General features: G+C 42.1%; 1 protein-coding gene across 1 annotated transcript; it reads right to left on the bottom strand.

Moving 5' to 3' along the window:
* Positions 1–2,386: 2,386 nt before the first annotated feature.
* Positions 2,387–21,294, bottom strand: gosr1 (golgi SNAP receptor complex member 1). Its single transcript, XM_076734816.1, has 9 exons — positions 21,221–21,294; positions 20,655–20,766; positions 19,431–19,518; positions 18,906–19,013; positions 18,622–18,713; positions 14,890–14,964; positions 6,663–6,692; positions 3,656–3,738; positions 2,387–2,961 (listed from the first exon to the last, which is right to left on the bottom strand). The coding sequence occupies exons 1-9, from the start codon at positions 21,252–21,254 to the stop codon at positions 2,837–2,839; spliced, it is 747 nt and encodes a 248-aa protein (XP_076590931.1). The 5' UTR covers positions 21,255–21,294; the 3' UTR covers positions 2,387–2,836.
* Positions 21,295–21,769: the final 475 nt, after the last annotated feature.

Below are 21,769 nucleotides of genomic sequence, written 5' to 3'. Positions count from 1 at the left end.
AGATACAAATTGCCACAAAACAGTTTTGCTAGAAAGCCAAAACTATGTCCATCTGAAACTTCTCAACTCATCATAAGTGATAGAGGCCATCATGCCATTAGAAGAGTCAAGCGTCCCAGACACTCATTTTTACAAAACGCTCCTCACAGACAGAGGACCAGCCTTGTGTCTTACATTTCAGCTGTTGTGAATAAACAGACTTCCTGCTTGTCAGAAGTCACTGTAGCATGACCTTTCCAAGTGAGAGGATCTGGTGCTTAGTTCTGCTCGGGTGGCTTTCATTTGAGCGGCTGAAATATTCAGGAGTTCAATGCCTCAGCACCTCTGCAGTCTACTGGACAGCATGTCCAAATGTCTGACCCATATTTAGACTTGAGCACAGGGTTTCCCCCTAAAGGAGGTGAGATATTCAGGAAAAGATGGAAAAGCTTGTCCAGCTGCAGTTAAACAGAGAAAAGGAAATTTCTTACCAAAAAGATGCGATCGACGTGGGGACATTTTACAAAAACTGCAGGCTGCTAGGTTTTCTATACTTTTAGTCTCTTTGTGAGGAAGGCATCAAACACAGGGAATGAGAACAAGAAACCAAATTTATCCTCTTCAGTCCATTGAAGTGAGCCTATTTTATTTGGATTCCAGTCGAGTCTCAGCCTGAAGCTGTGAGACAAAAACACATTGATGTTTCTCACACGGCTGCCTTGCTTTTCACATTTCTAAACCCCCACCAACAAAGTAAGACTTTAATCTAAGCAGTCAAACCCAGTCTGCCACCGTTCCCGTCTCTGATGAATGCTTCAGCTCCCACCTTCAAATGTCACTTTGTGTTCCAGGTGGATTGAAATCAAACAGAGTCTCATGGACTCTCTCCAGGTGACTAGGTACACTATACACTATAAATCCTTCAACGGACCATCATCAAAGCAGCGTTTCCACTTCTACTCTATACAAACCCAGAAGTAGTGCAAGTGAAGGCAACAGAACAGGCTGGTTTGGTGTTGAAGACATTTCGCCTCTTCATCCAAGATGCTTATTTCACATGAATCTGATACGTGGCCAAAGAAAGAGGAACTGAGAACACAAAATAGTGCAGCTGCCTTTTACCTTACGCAACCCTGATTCAAAATAAAAGTTTGGGAGCTGTGTAAAACCAAAAACAGAATGTAATCATTTGCAAACAAACATGTTAACCGTCATAAGTGTCCCTGAGCCCATGTGGTAATCTTTTTGCCTGTGATCGACTGAGCCTTTCCAGGACGCCCCTGTCACACCCAATCATGACACTATCACCTGTTACCAATGAACCTGTTTACCTGTGGAATGATCCAAACTGGTGTTTTTGGACCATTCCACATCTTTCCCAGTCTTAGGTTGCTCCCGTCCCAAGGTGTTTGAAACATGTTGCCGATATCAGATTCAGAATAAGCAGACATTTACAAAAATCAATGAAGTTAATGAGGTTAAATTTTAGTTTAGTATACGTATACTTTAGGAGTGAATCTCAAAAAGGATTTAACAAATTATCACATTATGTTTTATTGTTTTACACAGCTTTGTTGGAATCCAGGTTGTACTTTCACATACAGTATCCTGTAACCTGATTGAAAATATTCATGCCGCATTAGCTGCTCTTATGAGATCCAAACGGCCACATTTGATAGCTGACACTTCACTTATCTAACTTAAAGATTAGAGATAAGAGTTATTGGAAATGCAGATATCAACGTAAACAGGACTGTAACTAATGGTTGTTCTCATTATCAATTCAGCTGCTTATTATTTTGTTGATTAGTTGTTTTCTCTATAAAATGTTAAAAAAAAATGAAAACTATGCATAATTTTCCGGAGCCCTATGTGACAAAGTCAAAACTGTCAAAAGTCAAACATACTCAGTTTACTGGACTTTACAACAAGTAAAGGCAGCACATGTCCTCGAGATGCTGTTCAGAATTTTTCTTTGAAAAACTACTTAAATAATGAATCATTAACCTGGCTGCCATCCAGGTTCCTGTGGATTTGTAACACTGACTGATTCACCTCTAAATCTAAATTCAGAGAGAGGAAAGTTTGAGGTGCTGACCGGGAACGTCCATGATCCAAATCCAGCCAGGGACCTTCGTTTCACGTCATTCCCCATTTCTTTCTCTCATTTCCTGTCAACTCTCTAATAAAAAATGAAAAAAGAACACCTACAGTACTTTTTGAGATATGAAAATGTAGTAAAACTAACACCATTTTTTATGAGCCCTGCCGAGTCATCCGGGAGGTTAAACTTGCTCAGAAATGAGAAAGCCCAATACACTTTTCAACAGAGTTCAAGTCATATATTTTGAAAAATAAAAGGTTTTCAAGGTTCAGTATCTAGTAGTGTAACATACCTTTTTGCACATACTGATATGAATAATTTATTAATTCACATTTTACAGCCCACAATGAACTATCCGTCCCACCCCATCAATTAAAAAGGACCATTCAACTTAAAATTCTTCCACCTGTGAAACAAAAAAGATGCATCACACAATCTCACAGTCTCTTCACACACTCCTCAGTTTCTCTCCACCAGAGTTATCGATATAATTGTTTAAAATCTTGTCTTATTTGTACTTCTGGTCTCCCATTCCCACGTTGGCAAAAGAGCACCCAGCCACCAGCCCTCCATCTGTCCCACTCCTGAATGCGAGTTCAGTAGTTCACGTTGGCTGAATTTGTTCCCATCCAAGAAGTGGACCAATTGAATGTCCTGCTCGGGAGCCTCACTGAGCTCAGTCTCTTAGGGTTCCCACGCTACAAAAGAGCAGATCGATCCTGCTCCTTTTGAAAGATTTCACCGGGCCGGCGTTCAGTGAAAGGCATAGAGCAGGAGCAGAATGGTGCAGATGCCAATCACTGTGCCGAGGATGAGCGAGTCCCGTCTCTTCCGCAGGTTGATTCGCTGGATGAGATTGTTGATGGTTGGGAAACGGTCTAAGAAAGTCAAAAGTTAAGGAAGATCACAAATATTTCAACTCCTCTCTTGTCCTACATCTTGGAATCCTTCTTTAAGGGAACATACTTGGCAAAACAAGTATTTCAATTCCTGAATTTTTGACCGGATTGGAAATAAATACAGCTCTATTTATATTTGCCTTTTGAGGATCTAAATCCACGACAACAGAAGAGCTTTTACAAGTGATTGGTGCATAGAGGAGCACTGGGAAAAGATTCCCATGAAGCCGATTATTATATCAGAACTGGAAAGTTCTAACTGACTAAAAACATCCTACAGTGGATAGCAGGCACGGCTAAAACATTTGACTGTAGAGGTCATGCACAAACCCAGAAAAGTGTGAAAAATTGAAGACCTCAGGCCGATTCACAACACAAAGACGGCCTTAAAAGACAATTCCTGACAGACAAGACAGCTGTTATTAGTTAATAGCTTGGGGTTGAGACTTTAATGTCAACATTATAGAGAAGCAGAGTGCTAACATACACCAACAACGTGGCATGACAGAACAACTTTTCATCATAGAAAAGCAATATGTGAGCATTGATTTTTGAGGGAGCAGCAGTGATTTCATACCAGCAGCCCTTCAGCTGCCAATCTACTGTGAACTGTCCTTATTTGGTTCCTCACACACACACACACAACCATGCACATATGCAGCATAGAGGATACTGGCCAGTGTGTTGACCCTGCTCTGTATGGATTTCAGCATGCCCCTTTGGGAGGTCATGTTCTCCTTGGTCGCCATGGCAATACTAAAGAGATTGAGAGAGAAATGAGTTCAGAAGTGGCAATTTAACGCAAGCGGCTGCAGCCTTTCGTACCGTGAAGTGCCTCTGCCTGCAACTGACTCCACACGATTAGAAATCCATTCCACTGGGGGACGTTTTGGAGGTGGGATTAAGAAAATCTTATCGTCTGAAGTCTTTGGTGCAGGAAAGCATGTGTGTGATCCAAGAAAAGACACATAAAAACTAGATGATGTGTTACGTAGGCAAAAACGGATGATGGAGAGAAAATATCTGATTTAAAGTCAACTCTGTTATGTATTTAATTATTGTTAATAGTTGCAACTGTCAGTCAAATATCGATATCCTCCTGTGCGATGATTAAAACTCGGTATTGAAAGAGTTTCTGGGATGAATCGTTAAGTCATCCCATCACGCTCCCCTTCAGCTTTACGGTATATGTGCGAGTCTCCTGGGCTTGAAGAAGGAAGGTATAGAATTGCTGTGATATTGTACCTCTCTTGCTATCAAACCTGGGCCTCAGCAACTTTCAGTGTGGAGAAAGTGCAGCTGGGCAGGAAAAGATTCAGGCTGTGTGTTTACCCTCTGTGGCATCTGTTACACACGATAATCGATAGAAGCTACTGAGCCCGCTTCTGAGCCCTTCGCAGTGGGAGAATATGAGTTAAAGAAATCCACTCCACAAAGTAAAAACAATGACTCAAGCACAGTGTGAGTATGGTAAAAAAAATGCACTATGTCAGGATGACAACCAGTAAGCTCTGGCCACAGGGGACAAACTCCACCCGCCCCAGAGTGACAGATCCCCACAGGAGGCCGGTCAAAACAAGGTAAATGAAATCACGGTTGTTTACTCTTTTGGCTGGTAATGTTGATGAGCAGCAGGCCTAGAGAGAATGTGTGTGTGTATATGTGTGTGAGTGTGGTGGGTGGGGTGAGTGGGCGAGGTCATGGCAACTCCTGACAGTCCGCAGTCTTGGCCTGAAGCAATGTTTTGGGGATCATGTTCTCCTCAGTCAGGAAGAACCACTTTGCTGACTCCAGCAACCTCGACAAACATTTATCTCAATGTTAACCAGCTCATGAGAATCAGAGCTGGAGGATACAGATTCCCCTTCACACTCATATCACCCGAAATCACAAATTACAGATCAGTGGCACAAAAGAAATGAACTTTAATGGGAAAAACAACAGAAAGAGATGGGGGTGGGGGGGGGTTAAGTTATTCTGTATGAAAGCACAACTGGTTTGCTTCACGATATGAAACACAGAAAAATGGAAGTTAGTGTCTGAGTTGTCTCGGAGGTGACCACAGGAAGAGGCCACACCATAAATATTTACGGGAACTTGAAAAGATGACTGGTCGCTTTTCATTTTAAGATCAGCCAACAAAGCAAAAACAGGGTGCAAATTCAAAGGAATATATGGTTTATACCATTTTATTTACCGCTAAGCTATGACCTGAGATGGGACAAAATCTGTTTTTCATGTGGAAATGGCACGCCTTGAAAAGTAGCTAGTTAACATGCAGCATAATAAAAACTGACACGTCAACCAACACTGAACTGAACATGTCTCTGCTTCACTAAAGACAGCGAAGAAAGACAGTGGTAAAGACTGGTTAAAAAATGTGGGCAGAAGCTCAGAAAAAGCCTGTGGAAATCAAACTAAGGATGAAAAATGAGCAATTAAAAGGAAGGAAAGGAAGAAAACAAGGGAGAAAAAGAGGTTACAGACAAAGTCCAGCAATCAGACTGCCGCTGAAGCCGACCTGAAGATAAGCACAGTTTATAAGATGCAAGGCCTGGAACTGGAAAAGGGCACGGGCAGCCAGCAGAGGACCAAAGGAGGAAGATGAGAGAAAAAGAGAGTGGAAGGAAGGAGGGGTTTGGGCTAAAGAGAGAGAAAGGAGCAGGGAGTAGTGAGAGGTGGAGCACATCTAGAAATCAATGAAGAGGGAGGAGGAAGTTACAGAACCACTCGTTTTCTTGCACTGATGTGCATCAACTGTAAGTCCTAAGAAGTACTGCGATAAGAAGCATCCATTGATTGAGCAAAAAGAAACTGGTTTCATGCACTGCCAATGTGAGGCTGACTTTAAAGGCTGAAGTGCGTGGATGCATTCAGCAGGAAATCGATTCATTTTAGGATTCTGGAGTCATTTTAGATTAATTCAGTACCTGTGGTTAGACGTTTTATCCTGACTGCAACGATAAAACATTTTCAATTTGTTGCAGCTCTGACTGGTAATTTCAAGTTGTCAAGCTTTCCCTTAACAACAGCTGCTGAGCCTCAAGGCTAGTATTGTGTAGTACAGTGGAAGTACAGCAGTATTTAGAGACCTTTGCCGGTCCAAACTGACATGAAACACAAACATGATTTCTTGAAAATTTATTTGAAATATGTCTAACTGCTGGCCACAAAGTAACACTGTATTGTGATTAAATTGTCCAGGAGCCACCTGTGTTTCTATGTAAAGAGCATTAAGCTAATTGTTAAAGTAAATCTTTCATATGTAGAGTGGGACAAAAACTTCAGAAAACTGCAGTTCTGCCCACTTTTTTTACTTTGCTGTACAGATGACAAGGGCTGAGATGTCAAAAGGGCAGAGGGAGGACACCTCTGAAGGATGTGTCCTACAGAGACAAAAAATATAGTTTGATATGCGTGGGTCCAGCAGCCGATTTTAGTGTCTTATACTGTAGTTCTCAAACGGTTTTCAGGAGACAACTTCATTTTTTTGTTTCATTTTGAGGGGACCTTTTAGATTGGACACATCCAGGAAATGCTCAGGTCCATTTTTGCACACAGACTGAGGGTTTTGAGTCAGGTTCAGCATGTAGATACCATGATGGAGGAGGCGGGGTGGTAACTGTCACGTATGCTAATATATGTCCTCTCATATGTGCTAGACAGAAAGCAGGTCTTACCTTATTGTGTCATCCATCAGTCGGTCTGAACTATAAACAAGGAGAGGGAGGTGGGGGCGGGGAGGAAAAGATAAAGAGAGGTGAGTTATTGACATGAGGCAGTGTGGTAAAAAACAAATGACATGGGGGGCGGTTATCAGCATCAGTTACAGATCCATAGTGATCAATACAGAATTCTAATTTGGTGACACAGCTGGACAAAGAACTGAATTTAATTTCATGTAGTCTGGGACTGTTTTTTTCCATATCAAGACTGATTAAACCAGCCAGTCTGGCAGAACACAGCATCACATCATTTAAATCTTCCCACGAACATCAGTGTGGTCACCTCACTGTGGGTCTGCATTTGTTTTCTTGCTGTTTACGTCCTTTTTATGATTACTGGCACAAACAATAGAAAGTCGGATATGTGTCGGGTCAGTCAATGAGGAATATATGCCATCAGTTACAAAAACTGTCACACAGATAATATTTACTCCCCTAATCTGTAGTAAATTTAGGAATAAAACAAGACCATAATAGCAGGACGGTTTAATAATTTGTTTCGTGCATCATCTCCTGATGGATGATTCCCACAATGACAGAGTCTCTGGACTAAGTAGACCCAGAGAGGAATCCACCTCAGGGATCCTGGAGCTTAATCCTCTGCAGCCACATTAAAGAGGGAGTGTCAAATGCTTGCTTTTGTCCCACAGAGAATACTGGTCAGACAACATACACACACACAGACACACAGACACACAGGCCTCTTTCATTGTAACACCAGTTTTGAGTCTCAGGTTGCTCATAAACAACAATGATCTCAGCAGTTTATTCTCTAATTGGAATCAGTTTGGATAATGTTCCAGAGAACTAAAGGAAACCAAACAAGCAAAACAGCAGGGATTGTGTTTCATAGCTCAACATCCATTCAACAAGTCATCGCTGTTGTTCAATATGTGGTTTCTGTCAGGCTCAAAGCATGCTCGTGTGTCCAAACAAAGTCACAGGAAGAGACAGATGGACGGTCTCTACAAGGCTCTTACCCAAACTCTATCAGCACCAAATCACAACCGTCTCCAACATTTAGCTAAATCTTCTCGTTATACCTGAAATAATTCTAATCTCATGCCTGAATCTATCCCATCTGAGTCACAATGCTTGTACTCATAAGAACAATCCAGAATTTCATGTCAGCTTCTGATGATGTAGACAAACGTTGTACTCCACAGGGATTATTTTACCACAACGTGACGCGGCTAAAACTATCCTATTAATGGAACCAATATTACACGTTGGTGACTGGCCACACAGTATTATATGGTATCAGACATGCAGATTCCAGTACAAGAGAAACAATGAAGCTTTTTCACAGCAGATATTTTGACAGATTCCTTCTGTGATGTTACAGTCAGGCCCTAGCTCATTGTCTTAAATTGATGCTAATCCCATACACCTGCTCTAAGTGTGTACAGATTCATATAACCTATCCTATATACCCTATTCATATATAGGACTTCTTTACACGTTGTCATGTTGCTTTTAATCCCATAATTGTACAAAAAAGTGTCATTTTTTTCATTCATTTTATTATGTGGTACACTAAGATGGATGAGTGTGGAGGTATCCTTTGGTTGACCTCTACCTGCCTTAATTGAGGGGAAAGCATACCATGAGGCCCTGCATGTGCATAAGAGAAGGGGGTGGGGGTGAAGGGGTGCTGAGAAGATTCAATTAATTGAAAATGCTGGATTTGAGGAAGACTTAATCTCAAAACAAAAAGCCTGTTGATTATTACAAAACTCAAAAGGCTAGCGGCTAAAAACAAGCTTTGGCTCAGGCAGACCAAAAATGATGCATTACAACTATAACACTAAGTAATACCATCAAGAGGCTGTCACTAAATTTGATTGTGGGACCTTGTCCAAGTCACTTATGTGGGCAAATATTGACAAACCGATCCCTCAGAGGACAGACAATTTTCTGAGTTATATATTGATGGAATCACTTTGAGATTGGTCTCGCTCAAGTTTAATTGCTGCAATCACTGTCTTTAGCTCATCTCTACCTCACGACTCCAATTTCTATGCATGTTCACTTATGTGAATGCCCCGTACATATTCATTGAATTGGTCTACATTTAACTACATTTACCTTAACTTAATTTTAGTTCCTGAAGGGTTACAGGAAAGGTAGGAGGGATGAATGATTACAAATGTTAATGCCAAGGAGCTCCACATATATAACAAAATTGCTGCCCGTGAGACAGGACACTGTAAGGGACACCACACAGTCACGATGTGGGCTGGACTGCCTTCTGTTCTTGGATTATAGCTCCGCACACAAGCACCAAACTGTGCTTTGGCAGTAGTTTGTAAAATCAAATCTGTTGTCTCTGTCACACTGAAACAGAATCAACTGGCACAAAATTCAGAATGGTGGCTGGCAGGCAGGGATTGTGGGAGCAGGGCGGGTGCAGCAAATGATACTGCAAGTACCAGTAGTTGATGCAAAGCACAGTGGGAGCTGGACCGTGCAGTCTTAGAGACCAACAACACCATTTATTTTCAGTCTTAAATATTTTAAAAACCCCACAAACTGACTTCATGTTTACTTAAGGAGAACGTGATGAGGCAAAGACATCGTGGAGAGACAAGTGACTGACATGACTGATCAGTTCACTGTCTGTCCACAGTGTTAAACTTATAAATCTTAAGCTGAACAGCAAAAGGAGAGCTGTCATGAGCTGAGGTGAGCCTTGGTTCAATGAGTTTTTTATATGCAGAAATGAGATGGGACAAAAGATTTATGCTTTGTTCCCTCCATCATCGAGCTGTAGTCGTGAGGTTGACTGTGCAATCATGTTCATGTGTATGTAATTTCAGGTTTGAGTGGGTTCCTTCCGTTTCCTCTGGTCAATGGTGTTTTGCTGCAGTCATTAAATCACTCATTAGCTCAAAGCTAATTGCCTTTCCCTGTGTGATGAATCAACCCACCATGGCCGCATGCTTCCATGCTCCCACTTGCCATTCACACATAAGCACAGAAATGGGAAGACTGCTTAACACTCACACACCTGTGAAAATCAGCAGGTCAAAATCCACTGCTACATACCCAACACACCTTACATAAGGTTCACAATGATCTTGACTGTAACTCTGCCATTCAGCAACCTCTGATGGAAATTAAATATAAAACCCTGCATAAAAAAAGATTACCCTGTCTATAGAGAAACCAAGGCAAATGGTGGCAAAACATAGGAATTTGGTAAATTAAATAAATAAAAGTGGTTCAAAACTGAGTCGCAGTCGTTAGTCAGGAGCTACCTGCTATTCCTCCTTTTCGTTGTTGTCAGATCAGTTGGTTGAGCTTGGCCCGACAACTTGTGAATGGATAGCAGAGAAAAAGCTGAGGCGACGCAGAGCATTTGGCTGCTCAGAGATGAACACTGCTGAAATGGGAGGCCCTTGTGCAAATACATACACCAAGCACCCAGAGCACAACCAGCACTTCAAACCCACTGGAATCAATTAGATAAGGTGCCTTCTTTCATTACGAAGCAGCAACAAATAGTACACAATCTTAATCCTGATATTGTCTTTACAGGAAAATGCGTTTGTGATCATAACGGACCGATAACTATGAGCTAGTTCAGAATACAGTTGAAGCACTTGACAAAACCGTGTGTCCTTTAGGTACTTGGATCCATTTTCTAGCAGCTCGTCTTGATAACCTGCCAGGAGCAAAGCACAGAAACAAGCTGACCCAAAATGCCTCAGACACTTTCATATTCCTGTTGGGTAAACATCTGACTGAACCTCTAAACTTCCTGAACTGAGTCTGAACTCAGCTGCGTGGATCCCTCTGGTGAGCCAGAGAGAACAGGGCGGGACTTTACCCACAATCTTCAGAGCTCTCCTCTGCTGATTACATTAGCATATCGGGGAACTGGCAGCTTAGATCAAACTTCTTAACGTGGGCAACAGGCCAGGCTAAAAGCTGGGGTCTCAAACTTGGGGACAAGGGACGGAGAAAGAAAAAAAAAAAAAAGAGTAAGAATGAGGAATAGGTTGCGGCATGTGGGGACTGTGGCCGGTAAATAATTTGTTTAAAATCCTGGGAAAAAACTGCACCCACAAACATAGCTATACTTTTTGACTTTTATTAATTGTGTCTTTTTCATCCTCAGCATTACTTCACTCTACACCATACGTCAGTAATACTGTTTCAAATGACACTTTTTTCTTACAATATAAGAAATTTTGTTACAAAGGAGGCCTTGCAGAAAGTGAAACAGATTGGAAAAGTGGGGAGAGTTATATTGGCCATCAAGGTCCTGGAAGTAAAAGTCCAAATTACTTTCCCCATAAATATCTTCTGTTACTGGCCGTTTGAGCTTTTCAATCATTTGGATGGGCAATAAGCTGTTTCTGGTTTAATCATAGCTCCTGGACTGAGAAAGTTCAAAAAAGGTACAAGGAGACTGCATACGTAACAACTTTAAGTCAAGAACGACGCCTGAGAACTGCAGTGATAAAGACTCAATTTCTGCCGTTCACTCGGGTCTTTGTAGCACTCACTTGGGAAAAAAATGTATTTTCAATTGATAGTACTTTGTATTTGAAATCTATGTTGGATTAGTTCAGCAACTATGGCGTTCTTCGTGGCTGCAATTAAGAAGATGCTTGATGTCCTGATTTGATCAATCTGCCACAGTTCACACCAACAGCACTGCTGTGTCAAAAAAAAAATCCTGTGTTGGACAGGAAGTCCTTATCAGAGTGACCACTAACATTAGAGCTGTTCCACTCTGAACTTTTAATGGACCTGCCCCTCCCTCCATCTAGTTTATTCATGAACACTGACCTTTACAGCAGAGAGATGGAAAAACCGATACAGAAGGATGGAAATGGAGAAAGGGATGAGCAGAACTCGCAGACAGTTAAAGAAACATCAACAGTACTTACAGTAGCTGTAATAACTAAACTGCATCAAGTTAAAGGTAAAGGTGCTTGAAGACGGACAGACGCTGCCATCTGGCAAAATCATTGGCTCCCAAGCAAGCTCCCATCCAACCAGCCGGAACGCTGCCGGCTGCTGCTGCTGCTCACTCAGTCTTATCTCATCACGTAATGTAAAGGCAGGCCTGACTGACATGGAATTACAAAAGGCTGATTGCTACCAACAATGACTGGAGAGGAGACCATCTTAAAAATGAATCTAGGCATGTCTGTCTCATTAGGTTCTACTGAGAATAAATGCAGGCTGGCAAGCGCTCCGTCCACAGCAGTCATTTGTAGATTTATTGGCAGGGACTCTTTTTTTTTTTCATTGGAAAGTGATTAGTCTTAGCTGATTTGTTTGGCAATGTTGGTGCCATCACTTGCCAATACATTATAGACTCACACACACACACACACACACACACACACACACACACACACACTACGCAATGCCTCCTACACTGTTTGTGCCCATTTATACTGATCATACATTACATTATCTACTCTAAAACCTTCGTAAAGACAGAACATTTTAATCCTCATGTATGCTGACTAGCCTAAGGTAAAAAGCCAAAGGCACCGAGCAGAGTTTTATCACAAGCTGAGCAGCAAAAAGGCAACTGCACAGACAGCTTTCTATGGCATGCTGTGAATGTTAACATAAAAAACATCTAAAAAACCTTTCTAGATCCAAACAGATCACGTAAGCTAACATAAGGGACACCTCATTATTGATAACACTGTCTTCTGAAAAGAGAGCATCTCACACTGTGTCAGGAAGAGCATTTTAACTAGAATCTCTCTTCTTTATCAAGCATCTGTGCAATGCCCTCACTGAGACCATTGCTCTCGCCACTAACACATTTTAGTCCTCTTCTCTTAGGGCCCACTTTCCTGTTTTATGGCTCTAATAGGATCAATCAAGCGTAACTTGATGCTCATCTCCAATCTCCTGTTTCTCCTTCCATCTTTGTCAATGGTCCGGGGAAGCCGTCTAATATAGGCTGTGGTTTAACAGGGTAATTTCATTATCAATATCCTGATCAATTGTGCTGGATTGGCATAAGAGCTTGATTGCTGGGAATGCAAGTGGTTGCAGCAAACCAGAGAAGGTTCAGACCAACGTGCCACGAGCCAATCCTGCTCTCATTTCACATTTCTAAGATTATTTTATCATCAGTATTCAGTTTGGCTGTTTGGAGAAAGGGGGGGGGGGTTTCTCTAAGAAATTCCTGAAAAAACACCTTACCTACAATACTAGAAAAGATTTTTATGTGATGCACCATGAGGCCAGGGACCACTTGAAAGACAGCAGAAATACAGAAGTTTATAATATATCGACGAGGAATACCGAGGGATGGGATCAGATCATCGCTCGGTATGACAGTAGATGAGCAAACAAAGTATCTTTCCAGTGTGTCCGTTAAAAGGCACTAAACTGCTAACAACTTGAAAAGGGCTGACTGGCAGTAACAGCTGCAGGCTACAGTTGGGGCATTTGAGGTCTAATGGTTCAGGGGACATCCCACTGCTTTAACAGATTTGTCAGCAATCCTTCAAGGAACACTGAGTTGAAACTAATGTAACCACCAAATCCCCCAATATGAGTCCCACATAAATACATTTTGGATCAACTCCAGCAGAAGTTATATCCACCCATCAGCAATGGACAACTGCACAAAGCACAGATTTCTGTACGGGAAGAGTTTTATCACCATATGCTACAGATCCAACGTTATGTTACTGCCACAGAGCATAGCAGCTGTTCTAGAAACAGGGCCAACAGTAGACTACAGTAGTATTTCACAGGGTTTTCTATCAGCCACACTCCATTCAGTTGGAAACCCTAAAAAAAATAAAGCTATACTGTCTATACATGCAACCAAACAAACATACACAAATGTGTGTATATAGCCACACACATGCACATACTGTATATGTACAGGGCCTATTAGGAAACTGGATTTACTGTGAAATGATGTACCCCATTTCATGCTTCCACCCGCTCCTTCTCAAGAGTTTTAAGAAATCTGCTGAGTCAGATGAATTAAAATTTGACCAATTCTGTGTATGAAGAGTTGTCCGAGGTGAAAGACTGGGGAAGTTGCAGAGGTTATTTTATGTTGTTGTTGTTGTTGTTGTTGAGTTCAGTCAGTCTACAAAGTCCTTTTCATTTCCTAAATTGAGAGATAAACCATTGGCTGTGCCATGTCAGAGAAGGTAAAGCCTGTTTTCAAATGAATTCAGAGGCCTTGATGGGAAATTATTGAGGCATTGTTCCTTTGAGAGGCTGAAACAGGAAATAAACATTTAGCCAAAGAGAGACTCAATCAGACTGCTTTGTTTTTATCGGCTACATCCAAATTATCAGATGGGATCCTCGAGCCTGGGCAATGTTAAAAGCTCTTGTGTGGTTTATTTTTTGTGGTTTGTTTGAGCGTGAGTGTGTGCCCTGCTGACATCCAATTTTACTTTCCACACAGGATGCTTCTCACACCTCTCACACCCAAGTGCATGCACAGAGATTTCACAAACTTTACGACCTCATGCTGTTCTGCAGTGCTTGAGAGTCAGCCAAATGATAGTAGGACGCTAATGAGGTTGCTGGCAGATTACGATATGACCTACTGTGTCAGTATGAAAAGTCGGCCTAACTTTAAGCTTTAAGTTGCAGTAATGCAAAAGTTACCACATTTGTTTCATGAATTTGCTTACTCTGCATCATTGGGCAAGAGAATAAAGTGTAATTTCTCCCCGACAACTAAATCTAAACGTGTCACTGCCGATATTTTCTTCAACAGGTCATTAAATAAAGCACAAAAGGTTACATCTACATTTCTCTCTATCCTGAATTATACGACAAACTCTAGATTAATGAAAGCAATATCTTAAAAAAAAAGATGCTTCCCATTTGCTGGGAAGTAAAAGCATGATGAAATAAAGTGCCAAGGGGTGCCAGAGCTTAACAAGCAAACATCAGTGACCAGTGTTATTCCAAATGGCTGTGCTGCACTCTCAACATGAGTTATCCCAGCTTTGATTTATGGAAAGCTGAGACTGCTGCTTCGCCAGGAAAGACTGTGCAGCTCTGGAAAAATGGTAGCAGTTTTACTTTGAACTGTTTGGATTGATATCCTAAAACTAATAAATGTCCTTAAAAAAAAACTGCTGAGTGGATTAAAAAGTTGGATTCTTGATTACTTCAAATTCTTCATGTATGGCCAAGAAAGGTGATCAGGACTTACTTTCTCAGGTGCTCATGCTCCTTTAGAAACAGCTCCGTTCTTCTGTTGTTGACCCCAGAGCCACTCTTGTATGTCCTGCAGATACATTGATGAAAACAACACTGTCACTTTGCAGGCACAAATTACAGTTACGTAACAATATTTTGCATAAGGTGACACAATATTAAGAAGCAGAGAAAGAGTTCTCAGCCTTCAGGCTATGACAAGGTTATGACATCTACGCCTGGAGCGGCGCCAGTAAGCTGTTGGCGACATCTGTTTTATTAACGAACGTCACCACTGTGTCTGCTCATATCAGTGGGTGTCTGACTCAGCTGGTCGGATAAAAATGTGAATAGCTATCCATTTAGAGAAGTTTTTCATCACCTTTTCTCTTCCACATGCACACATCTGTCAGTCTTCGTACAACTGTTTGCCAATTTTTATCAAATAGCAGTCGGCGCCAATACCACCGCGTTTCCTGTACCTGCTTTACAGTAAAAGCCTTCTTGCGGTTCACCAATGGAAAGCTTTTAATGTGAAGCATGCAGCAGCAGCAGGAAATATTCAATTTACATTAGCTGTAACTTAACACAGCACCAGGAGGGTTGCAGCGGAGCGGATCAGGAAACGGGCCGTTACTGGTTGGTTGAGAGTAGGGAGCAGGGTGGAGTGGAACAAACCACCTAATGTTACGCAGGAGCTTTTATCACGGTGAAAGCTTAACAAAGCAAACCTTTTAAAAATGCGCTTCATCTCTAGTCACCTGCGTGGCCACGTATGTCGAGTCAGTTTACTGCAACAACACAACTTAGAGGGACAGAGGTGGTCATCTTGTTCCCAAGCAAAGCCAGATACAGGAAACCAGACCTGTTCTCCCTGCTGTGAAGCCAGCAATGGAAAAGCCTAAAACCACAACTCAGCATGGCAAAAAATGGCATACCGGACAGCGGTAAAGGGCCAAAGGAGCTGCTCGACCTGACCTCCTCCTGTACTACACGGATAATGGTTCAGAGTGGCTGGGTGGGAGTCTAGAAAGGGTAATAAACTATTGATTTTGTTCACTATGGTTTAGAATTCTTATACTACTCTATGCATTATCTATGGAAGAAACCACTGATTCCATCCACATACTGATAGCACCACACAGTGTCAGGTTACTAAAGGAGCAGAAATGGTTTGCTCCATCACTGAGCTATCTGCCAGCAAAGCAGTCAAAGTTAATGGGTGGGTTGTTATACCACTCACCGAGCGAACACATCCCATCCATTCTCTTTTGCTTAATGCAACTCGAGCTATCAGCATCCCTGAACAGCTGACTCGCAATGCTCTCCTGGGTTTCTGGTCATTTAAAACAGCCCTACCCTCCTGTGGCGACAACGAGATAAAGAGTATGCGCGCACACATACCATAAACAACCTACCCCACCCAGCCAAGAACAGATGTGCCTACTTCATCCCCAGTGCAACATTCGAAGCCGTTGAATGGGAATACTTTATTCAGTGCACACACAGCACACTCCACAGTGGCTGCCTCGAGCCCAAGTTGGCCGCCCCACCAGCAGAGCTGATGCCTTTGTGGGGCTGGAATTGCCTGTACTGACAGCCAGCTTCATCACTCCAGCAAGGCTTTTTAAAAGGGCACCAGTGTAAATCACAGGCTAGCTGTCATTTTGGCTGCTGACATTTAGAATCAAAGCAGGAGCAGAGGCAGCGCTCGGTCTGGTCCATTCTACTGTTATGAATGGTGCAGCCGTGTGTGTGTGTGTGTGTGTGTGTGTGTGTGTGTGTGTGCGCGTGTGTGTGTGTGTGAGCACACTGAAAGATATCGACAGTGTTTGATAAAATGTCTCATTGGTCATTTAGATGCGTGCATAAATCTGACAGTGTGCACTGCGTCTTTTTATCAGTATGATTTCTTTGTGTGTGCAGTGCAAACAACACGGACACGACACGGAAAAATGATTAGTGAGCAGCATCCTGGTCAGGTTGACTCCATGTCCAAGATCTCTACTGCCCTCTACCTGACAAAGGGGAAAAAAGACTCAGCTACAACACAAACGTCCATCAATGGAACACCAACATGATGAAAGCTTACAAATATCAGAGCACACAGAACTTAACATTCTGCTTTCCAAGCACATCTTCATTTTCAATCTGTTACATTAACAAGTTAATCATTAGCACGTCATTATGGTTCAAGTTCTAAACTAGGCTGCTCGAGCAGAGAATGAACCTATTTCACACTTTGTTTGATAAAATGATGACGTCAAAATATTTGGCCTCTGCTTGTGATATGGGGAAAATATCACTGTAGTTTTTATTTTTCCTCACAGCAATTCCTTAATACTGATCATTGATTTTCTCTGTGTGCCCCTCTGAGAACATCAGAAGAAAGTGTGTAAGCGATACAAAGTCGGTTCACACCTCTCAGTTTTGTTATTTCTCATGAGCTGAATTACAGCAAAGACAGTCCAACAGATCAAGCCGTGAAAAATAATAAACTAGCCTTCAAGCTTCCAGGCAGGATACTGCTGCTTTTATATAATCTCAGGTCTGAGCTTATCACTTTCCCATGCCCCACCAACAAAGGTTAGGGGCATACTGCTCTTCAAAAGAAATTCTCTCATGTAAAGCATGACTCGACGCCTCATTGCACTGCAGCCGAACAGCAGCCACTGTAATTCCTCTACCTGTAAGCTTAGACAGTTCCCTCATTAGCAGCCCCTTGGCACATTAGTCATCGTTAGGCAGAACACTGGATCAACAACACTGGCTCATTTCTATGCATTGGATTCATCAGCACTGAGCCTATTAGTGGGGTCAGTGTCACTCCTTAGCAACGTGATTTAATGAGACGATCGAGTGAACTGTTGCGTGCGGTGCTGACCTCATGGGATGTTACTAAGTGAGTAGATACACGGTTCAAATTTGACTGCTTACGTGCAGCTGCTACTACAAATGGTCGTTAGATAATAATGGCTTGGTGGTGCACTGATACAAGTAGTTCTCAAAATAGGTTAATTTTGTTTATTTGTAGATGAACTTTAATGTTGCGTTTTGAGAGCTTAATGAGTTTGGACGTAAAGCGACTGTGAGGCCTTGGAACATGTATAACTGTGTGAGGCATCCGCAGACTATGTGCATACTTGTTGGATGGAGAGGGATCAATAGGAATCCTGCAGTGCTCACCGCTGTCTTACAGATCAATAAGCCATTTAAAAAGAGAAGAAACAAAATAAAAAAGACAGGTGATAGTCTGGGGGATCCTCCGCCTCATTTCAATACTCTCACAACTGAGCCAATCTGAAGAGAGGACACACTTTCTCAATACAAGGCCAAAGAGGCCATGAATCTCCTTAGGTTTTAATAGGCAACATTTGTCAAGAGCGTGCCAAGTGGAAGTCAAGGTTCAACTAGCCCTCCAAGGAATACGGTCTACGACAAAGAAGCAATATGAATAATGCTCAGCGGTTTTTATGCCTGCATAGCCACTAGGATCAAGCACCAGCAATTCATCACATGACAGTATCATTTGCTTTGTATGCAGTACCATGTACAGTCTCATGTGAGTGAGACAATGCGAGATTACGTGCTGGCTCTGACCAACCTTTTATCATTACTTCTGAGCACTGGAATGGCCTTACAGTCAGAAAATACACAACAGAGACCATATTCCCATGACTGTCAACACATGCAGGTACACTAGCTGCATGGTCAAATGAATGGTGGGGTGGTGTGACTGGGTACTCACTCGATGTCTTTTCTGACAGACCCGAGCAGGTCTTCTCTTTCCCGGATGGCCAAGAAGTTGCCTTTGGTTTTGTGGAATTCATGTGTGTAATCCTGCGTGGAAGACAAACAAAAGAGAAAATGAAGAAGGGCTGGAGGAAAAACAAACCGTAAACACCAAGAGGACAAACTGGAAACACTCGGGTATTTGTGCTTCATAAAGTTCATTTACAGAATGCTTTTACCACACTGGTATTTTGAAGAGTGAGGAAATAGATGAGGATGGAGAAGAAGAAGAAGGCAAACCTGTAGGATGTCTCTGTGTCTCTGGAGGGTGTGCATGAGTGCAGCATTGAGAGAGGCCGTGCCCGGAGTGTTGGTGTACTCCGCCATCTTGTCATTCACTGCAGTCAGCTGACAGAGGGATAGAAAATGAATGGATGGACAAGACACAGCAAAAAAACCACAGCAGGTAAAACCAGGAGATCAGCAGATGAGTTTGAGACCCCGCCACTGTTTGAGACTTATATCTCTTGTATTCGTGTCATTAACTTCAGAAACAACACTGTACAGTTCAGCTGCACTCTTCTGTTATGACCTCTTGCTGTTTGCGGAGGCTGCCTTTGGACCCCAGGAGAAATTTAAAAAGTATTGTAAATCTTAAATGTTTGAGTTGACGTGAATCAAATACATATAAGCATTCTAGAGTGCAATGCAAAGCGTGTGGAGAAGTGGAGCCTGCAGACAAGCAGACAGGAGCACCGGCATAAATCCAGTGCTGTCCTTTTCGCTGGCCTTTCACGGGCCACTGGCCCATGAGAATTTACTTACTTTGGCCAGCAGCTGTTCAATCTCCACTGACATGGTGTCAAACATCCTGTCCTGGGTGGAGTTGTTAAGCAGAGGGGTGGTGTCTGACCTTGACGGGGGAAAACAAAGAATGGAGAACAATTAAACGACTACTTTGTTTGATGCTATAAAAGAAAATCTTTTACAGGTGTGGCGTGTCTAAATATTACAGCATGTGCTAGTACTGATAAAATTGAATGTAAAACTTGATATTAAAGGATTGCTGCTTGTACACATGACTTAGACTTAGCCAGTATCTTTATTGATCCCAATTTGGGAAATTATTAGTTCAAAGAGTGCAAACTGCGCGAAAACATTTTCAGCAGGAGTTAACTCTTAACTAAATAAAAACAGATAATGACTTACAATGAACTCTGATGAGTACTGTTTATTTAAAAAGTTTTATCAGCACCATCCACGTGAACACCAGAGCAAGCAAGACATTCATCAGGGAGACATACACTGCCTCCATTCACAGATCCTGAGTGTGACATTTTTTAGATTCAACTCTACAGGTAGTTGTTGCTGGTTGTTACTGTGTGGAGCATAATTAATTACCAAAAGAAACAAAGGTGGACTGGGAGTGTGATAATAATAAGATATCTTTGGGGTTCCCCTTCACTTCCTTCCTTTCTTCCTAGGATATTATAGCTTGTGAACAACACTCTTGGAGGTGGTATGGATTCAATGTGTCGGCCAGAGACACTTCCTTCCTGCAGCCAGCACTTTCCTGTGCTTGCAAGCCTCCACCCACATACCAAAGTTTGCTCATTCGTGATCCTTGAGGTTGTTAAATAAACGTTGGCATCATTTCCATTGTGTAATTTTGACCAGGAAACAGTTTTTAACTAGTGGCCATTTTCGTAATTCTCACTAAATGAAGGACATGTCCGACAATAGACTACTAAAAAACATTTAGGGCATTTTGCTTGACATTTCTAATAAAATGATTACACGATTGGTCATAATGGTAATCTGTTCATCAGCTAATTGATTGAGCAGCTAATTGTTTCAGCTCTAAAATTACTGTATTAACCATCATGTTAAGGGAACTCAACCCATCAATCCCAATCGGGTCACATGTGCTCATGCCATGATTTCAACAGCAGCAGTCAGAGGCAGTTTGCCTGATTTGTAAATATCTCGTGACCTGTAGGACTGTGAATCTACACCGTCTTGTAGGTGCGACAGAAAACGTGATCTTACGTGTCTCCTCGACGTCCATCCCTGGAGCTGCTGTAGCTGGTGCACAGTTTACTGAAGGAGACCAACTTCAGGTCGAGTTCATTCTCCAGCTGTCTGGCCTGCTTCCGCAGATCTGGAACACAGGCGCGTGCACACACAAAACATTTTAACAACGGCCCATTTTAGTTTAATGCCAAAAAAATTGGCCACGTTATTACTATAGCGACGCTTATTATATTGTAGCACGGGGGTATGCTGAACGAGCTAACCGCGGGAAAAAAAACAGGTTTCTCATAATTACCATCTAATGAGTGTAACAGCTGACATGACGGGTTCTCAGTGTGACGAGCTGATAAACGTGTTGAGAGACACGACACAGCTTTAGCAGCTTAAGGAATAACGGAATAGTTGCATGGCGATATGTTTGGTAGCTAGTCGCTGTAGACACGTATGTGTTGAAACCGTGTACGTATGAGCCAAACGCGCCGACAGTGACGCTGACAAATGAGCTGACACTATGAATAGTGTACTAGGTGTTGCTGCAAACACTGTTTGTTATAAAATCGAGTCAAATTTAACTCCCTTACCCTCCCAGTAGTTGCTGCTTCCTATGCCTGCCATCTTTGTTGTTCTGGGACGTCACCAACTTCCGGGATGTGTCACGTGTCAGTAGAAGACGTCGACTGACGAATCAAAAATAGAGAGACGTTTTAGCGCCCTCAGCTGAGCCTCTCAGGCAGAACACCACGCAGGATCCGTCTGACCTGCTCCAATTAAATAAACAGCGCCACCAAGCGGCCACACGGGGATCCCGCGATGGGTTCCGAGAAATTATTATTATGTTAAGTTTAAAATAAACATCCTATTGGAGAGGAAAAAAAAAACATTTAACATGCAGATATTATGTATCTACACTGTCAATGTTTAATGTTTGATTTGTGCTTTTTGTACTACGCATCTACTAAAATAAATGTTAAAGGTAGAGCAGTTTGTCAAAAGACTACAACTGAACCAACTGTTTGATATTTTCATGGTGATATTTCTTTGTGTGTGACCTCGCACACACACCATTGCACACTTGGTCCAATAAACATCATTTCTTTCATGACTGTTGACAAATAACAGGATGCTGAAAT

This window comes from Chaetodon auriga, chromosome 7 (genome assembly GCF_051107435.1).
Source record: "Chaetodon auriga isolate fChaAug3 chromosome 7, fChaAug3.hap1, whole genome shotgun sequence".
Taxonomy (NCBI): domain Eukaryota; kingdom Metazoa; phylum Chordata; class Actinopteri; order Chaetodontiformes; family Chaetodontidae; genus Chaetodon; species Chaetodon auriga.
This window is presented reverse-complemented; position numbering and strand designations above follow the sequence as displayed.

Bases quoted from the DNA above. Each gene is read 5' to 3' on its own strand.
- gosr1 (XM_076734816.1), bottom strand. From the start codon at position 21,254: ATGGCAGGCATAGGAAGCAGCAACTACTGGGAGG. The intron at 3,739-6,662 runs GTAAGACCTGCT...CAATCTCTTTAG, and splicing joins CTGATGGATGACACAATAAG to TATTGCCATGGCGACCAAGG. The intron at 2,962-3,655 runs GTATCCTCTATG...TGACTTTCTTAG, and splicing joins CAGGGTCAACACACTGGCCA to ACCGTTTCCCAACCATCAAC.